Here is an 18,370-nt window from a genome sequence, read left to right as displayed (position 1 = left end):
AGTTGGTATGTTCTCACCGTGTCTGCGTGGGTTCTCTCCGGGTTCACCGGCTTCCACCTCCAAAAAAAAGCACTTCAGGTGAATTGGTCTCAAATTGTCCGTAGGTGTGAGTCTGTTTGTCTGTCTACACATGGCTCCGAGGTGTACCCTGCCTCACGCCCCCAGTCGGCTGGGATAGGTGGAAGAAGCGGGTATCAACAATGAATGAATGGAATGTCTTGATATATCTTGTGATCCCATACAGGTGTTTAATGTGACCTCAGGATGTTGTCATAATAATGACTTCTCTAGTGACACCTTCAGGACAAATCTAAAAAAAATTAAACACCTGCAGAAATGATATGCTGCCAATTTATTGCAATTTGACTTCAGTACAACATTCTGGTCTCAGAATGTGATGACCATAAATAATAAATAAAGTATGTCACATTGCTTTTAAGTTTTGGAATCAACAAGGTACCTGATTTAATTTAATAAACATGGTCGTATTAGTGCTGCTAATAAAATTAGTGATGCTCTGCCACGACAACTTCAATCCTTCTTTGGCATGTATTCCTGAGCTTTGCTGGAGCGGTAAAATTCTCTCAAAAATATGCCTACATCTGTAAATGTTTTAGTGACAGAATTAGAAAGCACTGCCTGATTTATTAGTGAGGCTGACCACTGATCTCAGCATTATAGTATTTGTTGACATTTTGACCGTCGTGTGTTTGTTAGAATAACTCGTATACTTGAAAAATATAACCAAACAAAGGACAAATATGATGAGCATGGCAAACTTTGCATCCAGGCCGTGAATGATGGGGTGGAATTTACATGGAGGCAAATGATTTTTTTTATCCGGGGACGCGGAGAAGCACAAGATCCATCACACGCGAGGAGGACATGAGGCAGGGAAGGGAACAGGAACAGCCACATTTTCTCCTATAGATACTGGAGTAATTAAGAAAATTAGAGTAAATTACTGGGCGGGAGGATTGACTGGGCTGGTAATGCAGCCTGATATCTTATCATGAGACTGTTGGAGGCTAGACCAGAGCAAGGCTTGATGCAGGAAGTACAAAAAAGAGAGGAGCTAAACCAAACAGGAGAAAAATATCCACTGCTAATGTGCCTTTTGGGGTTTTTTGCTCATCATCAGACAACAGACAGTCGTCCTTTGGGTGCAGAAGAGTAGAAAACTAGTCAGTCTCCACAATGTCATCCAAGTGAGTGTTATATTTTTTTATTTTATATGCTTGACTAAATTTACTTTTTCCATGAGGAGTGTGTTTGTTCTTCTGTCCTAATGAACTGACCCTAAGTTGTGTGGATGTGAACATGGGCTGCATTGGAACACAGTGAGTAGCGCTGTTGCCTCACAACAAGAAGTTTCTGGGTTTGATTCCTTTCTGTTCCTTTCTATGTTCACACCATATCTGCGTGGGTTCTCTCCGGGTTCTTCTGCTTCCTCCCACCTGCAAACAGCGTGCAGCTGAGGTGAATGTGGTCACACCAAGTTGTTCGGGGGTCTGAGTGTGTTTGTCTTTCAAGTGGCCCCACGATGAGCTGGCGTCTTATCCGGGGTGTACCCCACCTCTCCCTTGTAGCCAATTGGGATAGGCTCCAGCAGACCTGTGACCCGCAAGACAGATAAACAGCTGTAGACAAGACAAATGTGACCATAAAACATCGCCTGAGTCTCTTGAATTTCAAATTTTCTCAATTATATTATGCTATAAATCTCTAAATATGAATATATAGTGCTCAGAAAACCTTAAAACATGTAGCAAAAAGTTCAGAGGATGGTGAAAATTACTTACACAATTTCCCAGAACCCAAGATTACTCTTATTAGAGTTATAAAGACATCAAAACCGCAACCAGCAGCAAGTTCTTTTGAAAAAGGTAGCAGTTAATGTGAGAATAGTTGAATGATTCTTTTTTTAAATAGCTTTATTAATAGTATACAGAACAGAACAGCATGTACAGTACATTCTTCCTGACATACCTAATCCGATGTATTGCAACAATCCTATGTGTTGCCACACTCAAAATGAATGACAAAATCAAAATGACAAAAAGTCGCATTTCAGTGAAAAATATTCAGTCAGTCAGTTGTCGTTTGCCACATTGTTGCAGAGAGGTGAAGGTCTGTCATTCCAGATGGGAAGAGACATCACAGTTCACTCCACTGTTCAAAATGCAAATCTGTGAGGGGAATAAGCAAACTGGCATTAAAGTGTGTTAACCACAGTGAAAGACACCTGCAGTGCTGTTTGAATGTGTGTGTGGAGTGGATCACTCTGGGGTTACACTGTACTGTAAGCTTCAAGCAAACTTGCACCAACACTTATACGTGTAGTTCACATTTTCCAGCTTATTAATGAGGAGAATGTGTCTGTAAGTGACCTTAGGTTTTAGTTTCATATCATTTTTAATTTAGATCTGTCCTCCCTAAACCCCAATAAATAATCAGAAATTTCAGTATACGCTATTCCTGTAGGTTTTACGGGTTACACATATTTGGTTTATCAATAATTATGAATTGAGTACTGCACAAATTCCTTTAAAGTCTGCTGCAACTCATCAGACGGAATGGGTAACAATGGCTGGTCTCTTGCCAAATAGTGAACCCACATTTCTCTGGCATACAATGCCTCACTTTGTCTTACGAATCAGCATATTCAGTATCTGTTGATCTGAAGTTGAAGGGGTGTGTGTGTGTGTGTGTGTGTGTGTGTGTGTGTGTGTGTGTGTGTGTGTGTGTGTGTGTGTGTGTGTGTGTGTGTGTGTGTGTGTGTGTAGTATATATATGTATACAGTATATACATATATATCCAGTATATATACTATATGTATTTACAGTATATATGTGCAGTATATGTGTAATGTATACAGTATGTGTATGTGTGTATGTATATAGATATTGGTTAGATATTGGATATAGTCATTGGATGTACAAATAATTTATTCACGTATGACTCGGAGAGCAAGGTGCAAACATGACTGGTTACCACCGACTTCGGTGTTATCCAACTATCAATCAGTACGTTTTACAAGTGAAAAAATGGATCGCCATTAACACAAAAAGTTACTTATGAGCTGCTGTCATTGTCACCTAAAAGGGTCCTTCTGTTTTAAAAATTACAATTTCTTTACTGATTTTTATATTTACCTGATGAACACAAGCTACCCAGTGAGACAACAGAAACATCTTTTTACAGTGCAAAATAGGTGAGTAGAAATATTACAAATTGAAGCTGTCGTCATTAAAACATTGTTTAGGATTTCTGTTGTCCTGTCTGCAAGAAAATGGATGGATGGAGTTCCTTTAAAATACCCAAATCTAACCAAATCTTCCTCACGTGGACAAACCAGCGTCTCCTACAAACTCCTCTGAACTTCAGGGATTAATACTAGAACTCAAGATTTAACACTCTCATGCCTTTAGGTGGTGCCTCAGCAGCAGGCTCAGAGTGACTTCATGTTTGCAAATGGTTTACCTGCACACACACACACACACACACGCACACGCACACGCACACGCACACAAACACACAGATGGGGGAAGGTTGAACTGCAAATAAGGAAGTGCTCTGTGACTTTAACCTTTGTGTGTTACTTTCACACACACACACACGCACACACACACACACACACACACACACACACACACACACACACACACACACACATACACACACCTGGAAGTACTGATTAAACAGACAACAATAGTAGACAAGGAAAGATGGAGGGTAACCGCTTTGCAAATAGCTGACTGAGACAGAGTGGGTGTTCATGGGGGAACTTCAAGTGGATGTTTTTACTTTTCTAACCATGGTGGAATAACCAGTACTGGACAGTCACTCTTGCTTATGATTCACCAATGAAGGTAACAGTGTGAACCATGACTGGTGGAGAAATGGAGGGAGGAATCTTCAGAGAGCAAGTTTTGAGAGTTTAAACCTATTGTAACGAGTTTTTGTTTTGGTCCTCTTTAAAAAAAAAAGTCTATATCTGTTCAAGGAATTCCGGCCTGTCAGCTATTTTGGTTCCTGTCTTGCTTTCACTATACTTGGTGAAAGGAGACATAAAAAGGAAGGAAGAGCAAGAGCGAGGAGGAGAGAACGGCAAATAGAGTCTGAGCGTCTGTGTGTGTGTCAGTTTTCAGAGGCAGCTGAGAAGAGTAAGTGTTTACATGCTTTCCTGTTGCGACTTAAAAAGGATTGGATGGAGGGAGAAATGGTGGGAGCAGAGAAGGAGTGCGGGTAGTTTAAGTGTTGTTTTGTGAAAGTGGTGTAAGGGACAAAGTTTTGATACAAATGGATTGATTTAAGTCTGAGAAGTTTAGGTGTGTGAGTGCAGAAAACATAATGATGAATGGAAGTTATCTTCATCCTCGGGGAGTGTGCAGCTGTAAATTGAGATGTAATGAGGAACTGGCAGTTTCTTTATGAAATCAGAGATTAAAATATTGTCTTCATGCTTTTGACTTTGCACATGTGCAGACAGAGGTGACTCTCAATCTCTCTCTTCTTCGGTGCCAGACTGAGTAAAGATACAAGATGGTTCGGTGAGTCCTTGCTTGACTGTATGCTGATTTGTTGTATGATGACAGCTTCTCTGTGTCTTTCCCCAGCTGTTGATTCATCATGATCTGTTCCTCTATCATGTGATTTCTGATGTGTTGTGTGCTTTTTAGTGTCGCAAATGATGCAGTGGTTCATAGATTGAGAAACACTTTTTTGTGTCCTCAACAATTAAACTCTTTAAGGGTTTCCTTAGGAAATTCCTGTCCTGATTGTGGAGGGACATTTCTCTATTATTACAAAAAAAAGGTTAATCTAGAAACATATTACAACTGCAAACACAATCTAATTGTCAAACAGCTTCCACATGTTTGGATGTTTTGTCACTTTCTCTCTTTAAAATTGTAGATTTTACAAAACAACTGCAAAAATAAGTGAAAATATCATCATTGCTCTGAATTTGGAAATCTTGTAAAGGCCCACAAATCCCACAATTGTCAAAAAATATTGAGAAATATTCTGTATTCACATCATAATCCGGCTTATCACTGAAATGTAATACATTGTTCCTCGGATGCATTTTTCCGTAATGCATTGGTTCCTTTGACATCAAAATCCATTTGAAAAATTTTAGCAGCAGGAGTCAGACGAACAAATAAAAACATGCATTTTTTTTTTAACCTCTTTGGTATAGTATGAGACGTAATTTAGTATTTAAATGATATGATTTTGTGTTGCTGGATTTATTCTATCGAACATGCTGAAAATAGTTTCTTATTTCAGCATGAGCTGAACTTGACCATAAGACACTTTTTCCATCCTAAGGTGGAAAAGATAAAATCGTAGCCATTCAGTCTGAAGGCTTGCATTTTGTATATTAGCATGAGTGTATAATGTGAAAAGTGCTGTTAAAAGGTAAAAGAGTGGAAGAAATTGTTAAAATTTAGTTTTCCATTGAATGATTAAACATGAAGACTACAGCATATAGTTTTATGTTAATTTTTCCAAAAAAAAATGAACTATTTGTCAAACAGGAAAATGTAAAGAAAAATGTCAACTTGTCATCACGACGTATCATTGATGCATCATATATACATTTGGTATATATGTGTGTATGTATGTACGTATATACATGTATATATATATATATATATATATATATATATAGCAGGTGCTTGTTAAGATTAACGAATTTGTAAGTTTTCAGCCATTGATATATTATTTCAGACCTGATGAGACATGTGTCTCTCCACCTGACAAAAATCTAATAAACAAACTGTTATTTTTTGTTTTTCTGTATAAAATGACAGAATCTCTCAGAAAATTTAATTTATATAAAATTATTTTTGCGGACTGTGCTGAGGTGCACCTTTAACATATTAAATAGAATTAAGACCAGGTGAGCATATACCTACAGTACGAAGATGCATATACTTATATTAAACAGACACAAGTCTTATCTATTTGCATGTGTTATGGAAGCTGCAGTATTCATATTAGGTATACTTGAACCTTTTCACACATGTGCTGATGCAGGTGGTTCCACAGAGATATCTCGGGCTTGCAGGCCGAGGAGATACTAAAGACTCGAGGCATTCATGGCAGCTTTCTGGCTCGACCCAGCAAGAGAAACATCGGAGATTTCTCCCTGTCTGTCAGGTAAAATCATCTCCAAATCACCTGAAATCTTTCTTTTAATTTTCTAAATCAACAGAGGCTTATGAATGTGATTTTTCTTTCTTTTAAATCTGTGCCGAAAATGGTTGCTCTTACACGTACAAACATCAAGGTGAAACAAAAAGACGCTCCGTTAAAATTTCATATGGAAATCCAGATTACTGCAGCATATAGATGATTCAGCTCAATGACCTAAGATGCGAACTTCTACTGCTGCCTTTGCTGCACTTTATAGTATTCTGTTGCCACATGTAAACCTTTTGTAACTTTGGACCGAAGCGATATGTGAATGTGATGTGAATATTCTTTCTGACTTTGCACTGCTCTGCACAAAGTATGTCATATATTTATTTATATAAAATAATTTCTTGTTTTATTTGTCATTGATATTAACAGTATGAAAGACTGTAATTTACATTAAACTGATTTTCCAAATAAAAAAATGGAACGGGTATAACTGAAAAGGCTGAATGTAGAATTCTAGCAGAATAGAAATAATGCTTTTATTTATAACGGAAAAAGAACTTGTCCTGGGTGATGATTTTCTTCAAGTGTGCATGCCTGAATATTACATACGGCTAATAGTATTACAGTCAGTGGTTAAAGCTTAACAATTAAAGCTTAATTTTGTTAATAAATGTTTTGCATCTGAAATGAAATTCTGCACACAATAGTAGTTATATAAATGAAACAGATGTCAGCCCTTCACATGTATTCTCTTGATGAATAGTATTGATTCATCTCCATAAAAAAAAAATCAAAACAATATTTTAAAATCAATTTCTTCCTACCCGCACATATTTTTTTTAGGTATAACAATCTGAGATTACCTCTGGAGTATTCTATTACATGAATACATGAATACGATGCATTCACTGTGTGGCAGCTCTGAAATTCCTCAAACTTAGAAGAGAACTCCGAATTATGAATCTCTCAGAGTTGCAAATCCTTATTATCATCTTCCTGTCATTAATAAAAGTTTTGTTTTTTGAAACTCATTGGCCTGAAAAATAAAAAGGTAAAAGTCAGAAAACTAATGTATTACCTGCCTTTGTGTAATTATGTACATATACTGTACTGTGAATGATGAAAATTCACATGAATGTGCCATGGACAAATACACTTACTGTACGTATATAGAGCCAACGGTCGATACAGCACATTCATCTATTTCCAGCTGCAGCGTCTGTGGAAATCAAGATATTTTTTTAGGATCTGATTTTTTTAACTTGAAGGGTGAAACATTTCATCCCAAAATGAATAAATGTTATTGATCAGTTTTAAATGTATTAACCTTCAAACCCCTTAGATAGATATTTCTCCATTGATTATGATCTACAGTACAAGATTGTTGATGAGGAAAAACCTTTACCCATTTTGACTGTTTCACCCTCTCAGGGTGGGTGAGATGGTGACCCACATTCGGATTCAAAACACAGGAGACTACTATGACCTGTACGGTGGGGAGAAGTTTGCCACCCTGTCGGAGCTGGTGGAATACTACACAGCGGAGAACGGCATCCTGCAGGACAAAGATGGTACTCTGATTGAACTCAAGTACCCCCTCAATTGCTCTGACCCCACCACAGAGAGGTCTGTTCACTCCTCCTGACTCAGTTTTAATGATTAATGCCTCTTTCGGCTTCCACTGTGCTGCCTCCACCTACACGCTCTGGTTACATTTGATTAGTTCAGTCTACTGTTGTCAGTTTTGATTAGCATTATTTCCTCTTAAAGGTGTTTTTCTGCAGGGGACAATATGCGTCATTTGTAGGTTTGATATTCCATGAGGTTTTATGATTTTCCTCTGGGGACGATGAAGACACCTGTGATAATTCTGGCTCCACAGTATCTTTGTCCGAATGTGACTCAGTGAAAATAATCACCCACTCTCCAGACGGTGGGAACCCAGAGCTGGTCAGGCTTACTTCCCTCAGTTCTCTCAGCAGTTTAGTGATTTATTCATTTTTTTTATCTACTTGGGGTCTTTGCATCAAGAATATCTTGATTTTTAAAAAAATCTTTTGAAACCTGAATATTCTGCTGCTTTACCAAGAATTAAAAAAAAAAAACATTTCAAGACACCCTCTAGATATAAAAACAGGCTGTGATCTAAACAATAACTTTGGACACAGACGAACTACGTGTAAGTGTGAAACGGCTTCCAAGGTGTCAAACTGCACCAAAACAATTCTGTGAACTAAAGGTTGAACATCATACCTGAGTAACCAAATCACAAGGTGGAGGGGGGGACTTTAACTTTTACAACACCCTGAAAATTACGTCCAACCTTTAGCACCAACAGGCTGCAGTCACTGACTCAAAAGAGGGGATTTCTGTTGTTGCGTTAACCGTTCAGCAAAATAAGTTTTATAATGACGGACAGACACAAAAAACTAATGCAAGTCCAGTGATTCAAGAGACCTGCTTCCCTTTCACACTGATGAGCGGATATACGCAACCACCTAATGGAAACACTATGCGTTCTGCTTCAAAGCATGTCCTATATCAGTCTGCTGTTGCTACTGCTTACTTTATAGATTAACTTTTTAGATTCAACATTAGACAAACTCACAAAAAGTGACCTTTTTCTAGATTTCTATATATAGCTTGTGAATTGGATTTTTGTCTGATTCCTCCGCCTGCCTGCAGCATCCTTCAGATTAAAGACATCCGGAGTGTTGCTGTAGATAAAAATTTGAGCTATTTGCTGTTTGTCAGATAAAATTAAAAAAACAAAAAAAAACAAAAACAAAAGAAAAACCAAAGAGGTGTTTTTGGTGTTTGGCTGATGAAGACGGTTTCTTCCCACGTGGGAACTTTGGGTCCTGTCGGGTGAATAAGTAGGTTGATGGCCATCTAGTAAAATACATTCATACAGGTCAACTCTTTCTATGAGTCAGGGAGGACAGTCTTTCTTATCATGCATGTGTGTATTTGTGAGATGTGCTTCACCCTGGCTGGAAGCTTCACCCTCTGCCCCCCTCATCCTTCTCTCTCTGTCAGTTGTCTAACTTCCCTTTTGTTTCTGCGGTTGGAAACTTGAAGTTTTGAAAAAGCAATGGCCAGACCCTACTTGCCTTCCTCTATTGCACACTCCATCATGTTCTTGCTCACTCACTGTCCTCCACATCTCATGTCCTTTTGTAAGGGGGTGGTGGGTGGGTGGGGGTCTTAAATCATGATCATGCACACCTCAGCAGGTTATGTTTTTGTTTGTTTTTTCTCAAATACAGTATCTGGCATGATTATCTCTGGTCAGAAGGCATGACGAAGATGATCAGGTCATCATTTATGTCTCAGCACAGGCTGTTCCTTCACTTGCGCAGGACTGCCTGAATGCAACATTTTTCATTACTGCATGTGCGTCTTGCAGGTCTATTTAAAAAAAACATACTTCAGAGCCAAATTTCTCCTCCTTTAAAACCATAAACTAATGTAAAATCAAACAATTAGGTGTTAAAAGCATCTGTGAAATACATAAAATGAGCAGACAATGTGTGGTGGAGATGGCGGTGTGGATGATACAAATAGGAGGGGGACAGGCTATAAATACTTTGTTCTCTTCAGCCACGAAATCTGTCATCAGAAATTTTCCGACCACGAAGCAGGAAGTGTAGAAGAAGAAATCAAGAAGTGTCACACGTCTAAAATTAAGTCGCAACCCAGCACAACTGAGTCTGCCTTCACTAATTCATACTCTCTCCACACACACACACACACACACACACACGCACACGCATCAGCATATGTCTATGGACAGAATTCAACCACATGTGGCAGCCGACACCTGTAAAAACTGTTTCTGACTATGAAGCACGAGATTCTGTTGTGGCTTTTCATTTCTGCTCACTGTGTAGTGTGTTCACCTTACCCAGCACTTCAATAGAAGGGGGTGATTTTATTTAGTTCTAGTTATTAACACTTTCTGCAAAAAACACTTCATTATCTGTGTTTATGCACGGCACCAGCAACATGCAAAGGTATCAGTGCGGTTGTAATTGTGTTTCAGGTGGTACCACGGTCATCTATCTGGGATGAATGCGGAGAAGCTGCTTGTGGCGCGAGACGAGCCGGATACCTTTCTGGTCAGAGAGTCGCTGTCCAAACCTGGAGACTTTGTCTTGTCAGTTCTGACAAACGAAATGAGCAAAACTGGAGGGAAAAGGGTCTCTCACATCAAGATAATGTGTCAGGTGAATGGCCTTCCTTCTACATGTGTCTGGAGTGTAAGAGATGATGCAGTACTAAAGGGGATTCCTAAAGTCATGCTGTTTTCTTTGACTTAAGTTTAAATCCATTTCTCTGGACTCAAGTATTAACGCTAATAATATCATTGTGCTGTGTTGAGTTTTACTTTGGATGTTGAAGAGAATTTGTCCTGAAATACAAAAATAATTTGATGTCTTAGGATAATTTTCATTGTTTAAAAAAACAAGTGACCCATGCATTTGTTTCTTGTGTGTTCAGAATGATCAGTACACAGTGGGAGGCTCAGAGAAGTTCGACACGCTGACTGACTTGGTGGAGTACTACAAACGCAAAGGCATCCAGGAGATGTCTGGGAACTGGGTGTATTTCAAACAGGTGAACAGGTCTTGCTATTTGTATTCAAGGTGGTTTAAATGTGCCAGGGTTATGACCCACAATGTTATTTTCATGGAAAATAATAATGAATAAATCAGGATGCTGTGAGGTTGTGTGTTCATGAAGCATAACGGAGAGGTAACGGTGAAGGAATGGTTCAGGGACAACTTGGTATGGCGCACCACTTCATTTCAAAATGCACAAAAAGTAAAGTATTCACAAGAGTGTTCAGAGACCGGACATCACCACAAAGGATGAGCGTTCCCTCCAAAGAAGTATTCCTTTCCACAAGTTTGATTCCTATTTAATGCAACACCTGTCTTCAGATTCCATCACCATGAAAACGTGGCAACTGGAATTTGGCTTAATGCATGAAAAGTCAGCATCCATTCATTCCTCATGTGTTTGTTGATAAATCTACTTATCATTTTGAGTATCTTATTGGAAAGCTTTACCCTGAATGCCAGCAAGTGATGAAAAACAAATTTTAGTGCGGATTCAGATAGGAAATATTACTCACATCTTAGAGCTTGTCTTAATGTTGCCTGGCTAATGATTGTGATGATGATGATGTGCATTGCACTGGCTGAGTATGACTTTCCTCACTGCCTGCATGTTCTTCACAGCCGTATTACTCCACCAGAGTGAACGCAGCAGACATTGAAAGCAGAGTGCAACAGCTGGACAAAACCACACAGCAGCAGCAGGAAAGCGAGGGAGAGAAGCCCAAGGCCGGCTTCTGGGAGGAGTTTGATGTGAGGTTTCATCTGGTCAAGCTGCTTACCAGAATGTTTCAGACTGAGATGATTTATCAACACTTTCTAAGAAGCTTTTAATGACTCATGCCTTCCTTATGCTGATCAAAACTGGAGCGTGTGAGCCTATACTACCATCTTGTGGTGGTAAAAAAAGACCATGGCCCAACGCCACGTACATGATAATAAAAAGAACACAATGTTCATGCATTATAATGCAATAGAAGTTAGCAGAAAATCCCCCCTATAAGTTTATATCAAAGTCATGTAAATGTACTTAAATTCAACCGGTGTCAGAAAATAGTAAAAAGCGGAGCGGAAGTATGTTTGTCATTTCTCCTTAAAATGTGACTGAAGCAGTCAAAGCAGTTAGTGTTTGGTTATCTGTCCATTATTTTATTGTCTAATCCACTAAAACCACAGCAAACAGTTATCAAACAGTTATCTCCTTTTACTGCAGACTCTTCAAAAATTAGAGGCAAAGGTGAAGAAGAGCAGAGAGGAAGGCCAGAGGCCAGAGAATAAAACCAAAAACAGATATAAGAATATTCTTCCCTGTGAGTTTTTAATCTTTAACACTGTTCTCAATTAAAAAAATCAAACATGTCATGAATACATTTACCTTTTCAACACACTGGCATTAATCCCACGCTCTTGTTCTCTCTCTCTTCTCCTGTGATCACAAGTCAACGACACTAGGGTCATCCTACAGAACGCCGATCCGGATGTTGTGGGTTCAGATTACATCAACGCCAACTATGTTAGAGTAAGTCTGTAAAGTCACTGGCCTCACGGTGACAAACAAAACAATCTCATGTTCTGTTTTCCGTCATTCGTGGTGTTTTTAGTCTTAAAGATGACTGTCGTTTGTTTACTGAAGCGTTCTCACTGTGTGCTCCTAGAACACCCAGTGGGAGTCTGGAAATCAGAAGGTTTACATCGCCACCCAGGGGTGCCTGGCAACAACTGTCAATGATTTCTGGCAGATGGTGTGGCAGGAGAACACGAAGGTGATTGTGATGACCACGAGAGAAGTCGAGAAAGGGCGGGTCAGTATTAGAACAATCTCCAATTCTGATATTGTTGTTCCTGCAATATTAAATCTTCTGAAATCTAAAATATAAATAACTACAGCTGTAATTAGTAGAACACAAACCTCTACCAAGGACCACCAAGTTAGTTTATTTAATTTCTAACTTATTTTTTTACACAGTCTTTGACTTGTGTTTAATTTAAAATCAGATAAAAATTTAAAATGTACCATTTATATGAAAAATAAATGTTGCAACTCCCTTATTAAACAACTGAAACCTTAAAAGATGCATGAGCTATTGTAAACTATAACATAATCAACACCTACACGACTGCTTGTTGCACTTGAGGCTGCATTTTAAGTCATTCCCTTCATTCATTGTGTGTTTGTTTTTGTACAGAATAAATGTGTGCCATATTGGCCAGACAATGAAACGTCCAAGAATGTGGGCAGATATGTGGTGACCTGCACATCACTGACGGAATCCACTGATTACAAAGTTCGAGTTTTGGAGATTTGTCTTGCTGATAAGGTAATCCCTCCTCCTTGTTCTCTGTGTCTTTGATTCGAGCGGTCTTAATCAACTTTATTTGTCCAAAAAATACAGTTTATAAGGACCACACATGGATTAACAATCATGAAACTTCAATCATTATCATGATTTATGAGTCTGAGACATTAGCATAGCAATCTGACTCCACAGATCCCCTTAAAGAGCAGCAACTTTCACATGAATGTAGGACATTCTGTAGGTACTCGCATCAAATCTGTGGGCACCGGGACCTAAAAACCATTTTTAAAATTTCCACCAACTTCTCACCTTGTACTTCAGTAAACTATTTGATTCCACTTCTGTTGTGGCAATTGAAATCTGAAAACTTCATGAAAGTTTATTAAAGTCATGTACGGTATTTCCTTGAACGCTGTAGCCAGACTAGCACATTTAAATGTTTCCCCATCAAACAGGAAGTTGTTGTAACTCCACTGTCCGTAGTCCAATCTGCCCCAAACTTCACATGTTGGGTAAGAATCCCAGCCTGAAGACATCTGCATGCTGAAATCAGTAATAGATCTTGTGCCTCTTAGACGCAACAGGAAATGACAAGTTTTACACTACTCCTCCTAGAGTGTGGACCACAGTGACTTCAGTTTAGGTCAAAAAAGCTTTGACACATGCAATGAGCCCAAAAAAGTACATGTGTCCATTCAATTCTCCCTGCAGCTTTAATAATATTCTGCTATTTTTATTTTTTCAGCCAAAGACTTGTCGTACAATCTGGCACTACCAGTACATGAGCTGGCCGGATCACGGCGTTCCTCTAGAGCCCAGTGGTGTCCTCAGCTTCCTCACACAAGTGAACGCTAAACAGGCTGAAAATTGCGATGCAGGACCCATGATCATCCACTGCAGGTACAATGCAGCTACAGACAAAACATCTGACTGAGCCGAGGGTGGAGACCCTCTGACATGACTGTAGGACTGTAGGGACCACAGATATTTACTGTGTCAGAGCTAAAGCAGCAGTAGCCTGACTGCATGAGAGCAGATGCAAACCTTGCAGGAGTGTCATTCCTTTGAATCAGGCACATAAATTTTGTGCCTGATTAGAAAAGAACTAAATACATTTGGACCAAGACATTCAACATTTTTTCTTAAAAAATATTTGTGACATCAGGTCAAAAATTTCACTTAGTATTTCTTAGGAATAATCTATAATTATGTGCTTTTGTATTGTTCACACAGTATGGTGTAGATTCAGACAACATGCTCCTTTTCTTGTATTGTCTATTGTAAGAGCTGAACAGATGTGTAGGGTTGTTGGGCCTCATGATTACTGTTGCAGTCATTAATGTTTCCCAAATGGAAGTTTTTCAAAAATGGTGAGTAACGCCACATGTCAGGTGGATGGTAAATTCACAAACTGCAAACTTGTGTTAACATGTGCTTGAGCTTAAAGAAGGCTGAAGAGAATGTCACACTGAAGTTAGTTGATAACAATTGGAGTTTTAAGATTGAAATTATCACAGTTCCAGGATTTAGATTAGTTGTAGCTGAACAAAAGGTTTTAAGACGACCAAGTAATTATCCTTTTGGAATTTTGCCCGTGTGACGTGAGGGACACTGAGACTACTTGTGCTTTTGTGCTTTTTTTTTTTTTTTTTTAAACTTGTTTGCATGACTTGTGTAAGTATGTTGGTGCGTGTGTGTGTTCACAGAGCTGCAAAGTAACTGCAGTCATAAGATGCTTTCCCTTCACACAACTGTTCTTAAAATCTTTCACACGCTACCTCTTCAATCAATCCAATATTTACTGTAAATTGGACCCTTCCTCACAGGGGGTGCATGTTTGCGATATGAGCAATGTGTGTCTTTTTTAAGTTTTTAAATTTTAACAGTGCACTGTCAGTAGTACTTTTATTTATTAAAAAAGAAGATGAGAAAGCTCACAAACATCTGAAAGGATCAAAAGAATCCCCAGGATGACTTCCTTTGCTTAAAATCATTCTATCTAAAATAAATATGTTAAATATAGTAGTCTAGTTGTTAGTCATTGTTTGACATATTTTATGAATAATAGATGATTTATCATTGATGTTTTTTGTATGTATGCAGTGCTGGCATCGGTAGAACAGGCACAATTCTGGTGATGGACATGATCCTGCAGACCATTGACACTATAGGTGAAAGAAAATCATATATTGATTCAAAACAAAAACATTCACATTTCTCAGTTCATTTTACTTTCTTTAACCTCATTCATCCAATGTTTTCCCGTATCCCTCTTCAGGCTTGGATTGTGACATTGACATCCCAAAATACATTCAGATGGTGCGAGAGCAGCGCTCTGGGATGGTGCAGACAGAGGCCCAGTACAAGTTCATCTATCTGTCAGTGTCTGAGTACATACAGACCACCAAGGCCAAAGACTGCGCCTACATGGTGAGAGACATGAATCTAGAAAGTCTAGCTGGACACAGGCTATTAAACACAGAACAGAAAAGGTATTTTCATGTAGGTAAAATGTAGACTGATAATGTAAATTAAAATGCTAGTTTAAGAAATAAGTTAAGCACTGCAGACCTTTGGGGCTCAAATCATGTGTGATGTTTCCCTGACCTCTGTATTATAGCATTTCCTATGGATTTGTGGATAGATATGATTTCCTGTTACGTATTTACAGTCATTGGATGGACGAGGGTAACCTTATTTACCTTTGAATGGGCTTAAAAAAGATTTAATAGGTCAATGGGCCTTTGTACTTCTGACTGCTAATGGTTTCCCTGCTCCACAAAATGATAAGTTATCAAAGTGGGTTTGTGAAAGATGAACATTGACCCTGAGACAGACACAATTCCAGCACAAAGACCAAACCAGTCACATGTCATCTCTTCGTGTTTGAATGAGTCTGTGTCATTCTCCTGCAGGAAACTGATACCGAATATGGAAATCTGCAACTCAAACACCAACCAGCCAGCAGGACGGTCTCAAAGTGAGTGTGTGTGACACACATATGAACTGAATGCTCGGATTCACATGATTCCTCTAAACATCACACTGCTGCTCCAAAAGAATGACTCATTCAGTTTTCATGTCAGCAATCTCATTTTGTGTGGAGGGAGCTGTGGGTGGAGGGAGGATGCCCTGTTGACAGAGCTTGACTCCACCTCAATTTGATCATTCCCATTTGTGGATTACGTTGCAAAAAAACTATTTAATCAACTGTAACTGTAAAGCCCCTGTAACTAGAATAAAAACCTGATTCATGCTTGAATTACAGAACAATTTTTTTTTTAAATTTTTGCAAAAGCTACTACTGAAAGGAGACCTCGAACCAGTCCGGTATGAAAGGCCATCAGCAAGTCAGCAGTTTAAGGAACTATAACATTACAGCTGATTAGGTCTGGACTCATTGCTTTATAGTTACTGTGAGCCAACAAGTTTGCATCAAACATCATCAGCAGTCCAGTGAAATATCTCAAAAAACACTGAAGTTATACTTAAAGTATACAAATACTTTGGAACAATGAAGGTCAGATCAGCCATTGACTTTTTGTTTCTTGGTGAACAGACTTGTATTGCTTATATATATATATATTTTTGTCCAGGCTCACTGTTGAACTGCTTGGGTGATTTAAGAGCTTAGTAATTTAAGCCTTTTTGCTAATTTAGGCCTCTTACTAATTAATTCCATACAGTGATGTCTTCAGTGTAGAGGATTTAGAAAGATTTGAAAAATAATTACCCAGATAAGAGCAACAGAAGCTGAGATATCTTAACTTGTGGTTCAGAAAAATGATGGATCCTACTAATCCCATAATGCAATTCAAAAGTATTTACCTCAGCGCATTGATGACATCACAAACACCAGGAAGTTGCTCTAAAGCAGCTGAAGACTGGTTTTAAATGGTGCTCACTCTTCTTGACAATTTAAATGGGCTTCACATGGAAACTATTAAACTGTCCAATACAACGATCACATAGATAAACAAGATTATTTATATTTTTTTAGCGAGGGAAGATTCCAAACATGTGTCTTGAGTAATTATTTTTAACCTCTACCCTGAACTGAGTACAGTTATAATGAACCAATTAGAAAAGATAAAATAGCTCACAACAGGGAACCATTCAGCCCCAAACTCTGTAAACTTTGACCCACTTGGAGTGCTGAACAGTGGGCTGCCAGCTTTGAGTGAGTGAGTCACGGTTGGCTGGTCCCTTCAAATCAGCTCCGTTCAGTAACATCCCCTTTGTCTGTAAATCACTTCTAACAAAACTCTTGATGCAATGCTGATCTGTATTAAAATAAACACGATGGATGAACTCACTAATCAGATTTTATTCTTTGTCTATTTCCAGAAACAAGGAGGACGTTTATGAAAATCTGCCAAAGGCAAACAAAAATGAGAAAAAGCACAAGTCAGAGAAGAAAAGTGGCTCAGTGAGAAAAAAATAAGCAACAGAAAGTCTCATCAAAGTATGTCATTTTGTTGTATTTATGCAGGCATTTTTGTGTTAAAGAATTTGGATTCAGTCAGAATGGAAGTATAAAAATCAGAGACAAGATAACGCATTGATATCCAATGTGACATGAATGCTTGGTTGTTGCTTTTGTTAAAAATAAAGGCAGAAAATGATGTGTAAATGCTCCTGCCTTGTCTTTTTAAATTCAAATATTTGAAATGCTGCTGAAGTAGGACAGCTCATACACCCATATCAATAGAGGGATGGACTGACATCACTTGACATCTAAAGATAGTAAAACAAACTAAAATTTGAAAGGTATTTGGATTACACTGTCATCCTCACTATGTCCTGAAAAGTCAGCGGTCCAAGAACATTAACACAGGACCAGAAATGGGCTTTCTTGACACTCAGAAGGATCGGATTTCCATCAACTTTTGGTCGTATTCCAAGACAGGATTTCCTGATGAAATATAAGTAACAAGAACAACAATGGTCCTTCAGGTTCATTCAGTCATTCATTCATTTTCATAAACAACTATCCAGTTTAGGGTCATGCGATCATGCAGCAATGTTGAAAAACAGGGATGGCACATCATGTTACCTATCATTTCTATATTCTACTGCAGATCTGACCTGAGCAGCTGCAGAGCCACCTTTCAGTGCCTGGATTCCAATTGTTTCTGTGAATCACAACGATCCATATGGTTCTCTTTATTTTTTTTCTCTACAGTATGACATGATAGCTTACATTTCTCATGGAATCTATTGTATGTTACATCACACATTGGTGCTAATTAATTGTATTCTTCTTCCCAGTGGGTGTAATTCCAGACACTTTTACC

At 38.5% G+C, this 18,370-nt stretch overlaps 1 protein-coding gene across 4 annotated transcripts; it reads left to right on the top strand.

Moving 5' to 3' along the window:
• The first annotated feature begins 1,096 nt into the window (after window positions 1–1,096).
• Window positions 1,097–17,706, top strand: ptpn6 (protein tyrosine phosphatase non-receptor type 6). Of its 4 annotated transcripts, XM_068323260.1 has the most exons (17): window positions 3,709–3,873; window positions 3,992–4,167; window positions 4,490–4,554; window positions 6,047–6,169; window positions 7,586–7,780; window positions 10,200–10,383; window positions 10,658–10,774; window positions 11,401–11,529; window positions 11,990–12,086; window positions 12,216–12,295; window positions 12,432–12,578; window positions 12,963–13,094; window positions 13,819–13,973; window positions 15,177–15,244; window positions 15,352–15,503; window positions 15,989–16,053; window positions 17,421–17,706. In XM_068323260.1, exons 3-17 carry the CDS (start codon window positions 4,547–4,549, stop codon window positions 17,515–17,517), a joined length of 1,749 nt encoding a protein of 582 aa, XP_068179361.1. In that variant the 5' UTR covers window positions 3,709–3,873; window positions 3,992–4,167; window positions 4,490–4,546; the 3' UTR covers window positions 17,518–17,706. The 4 variants fall into 4 exon arrangements, with proteins under 4 accessions (XP_068179364.1, XP_068179361.1, XP_068179363.1 ...); XM_068323263.1 differs by lacking the exons at window positions 3,709–3,873; window positions 3,992–4,167 and adding an exon at window positions 1,097–1,208; XM_068323262.1 differs by lacking the exon at window positions 3,992–4,167.
• The last annotated feature ends 664 nt before the right edge of the window (window positions 17,707–18,370 follow it).

Source organism: Antennarius striatus, chromosome 9 (assembly GCF_040054535.1).
Source record: "Antennarius striatus isolate MH-2024 chromosome 9, ASM4005453v1, whole genome shotgun sequence".
NCBI classification, from domain to species: domain Eukaryota; kingdom Metazoa; phylum Chordata; class Actinopteri; order Lophiiformes; family Antennariidae; genus Antennarius; species Antennarius striatus.
The sequence above is the reverse complement of the archived record's forward strand: the minus strand, read 5'-3'. Positions and strand labels throughout refer to the sequence as shown.

What these genes read in the sequence shown, in the direction of transcription:
- ptpn6 (XM_068323263.1), top strand. An exon ending in GATTTCTCCCTGTCTGTCAG is followed by an intron (nt 6,170 to 7,585) that starts GTAAAATCATCT and finishes TCACCCTCTCAG; the next exon opens with GGTGGGTGAGATGGTGACCC. An exon ending in ATATAAGAATATTCTTCCCT is followed by an intron (nt 12,087 to 12,215) that starts GTGAGTTTTTAA and finishes TGTGATCACAAG; the next exon opens with TCAACGACACTAGGGTCATC.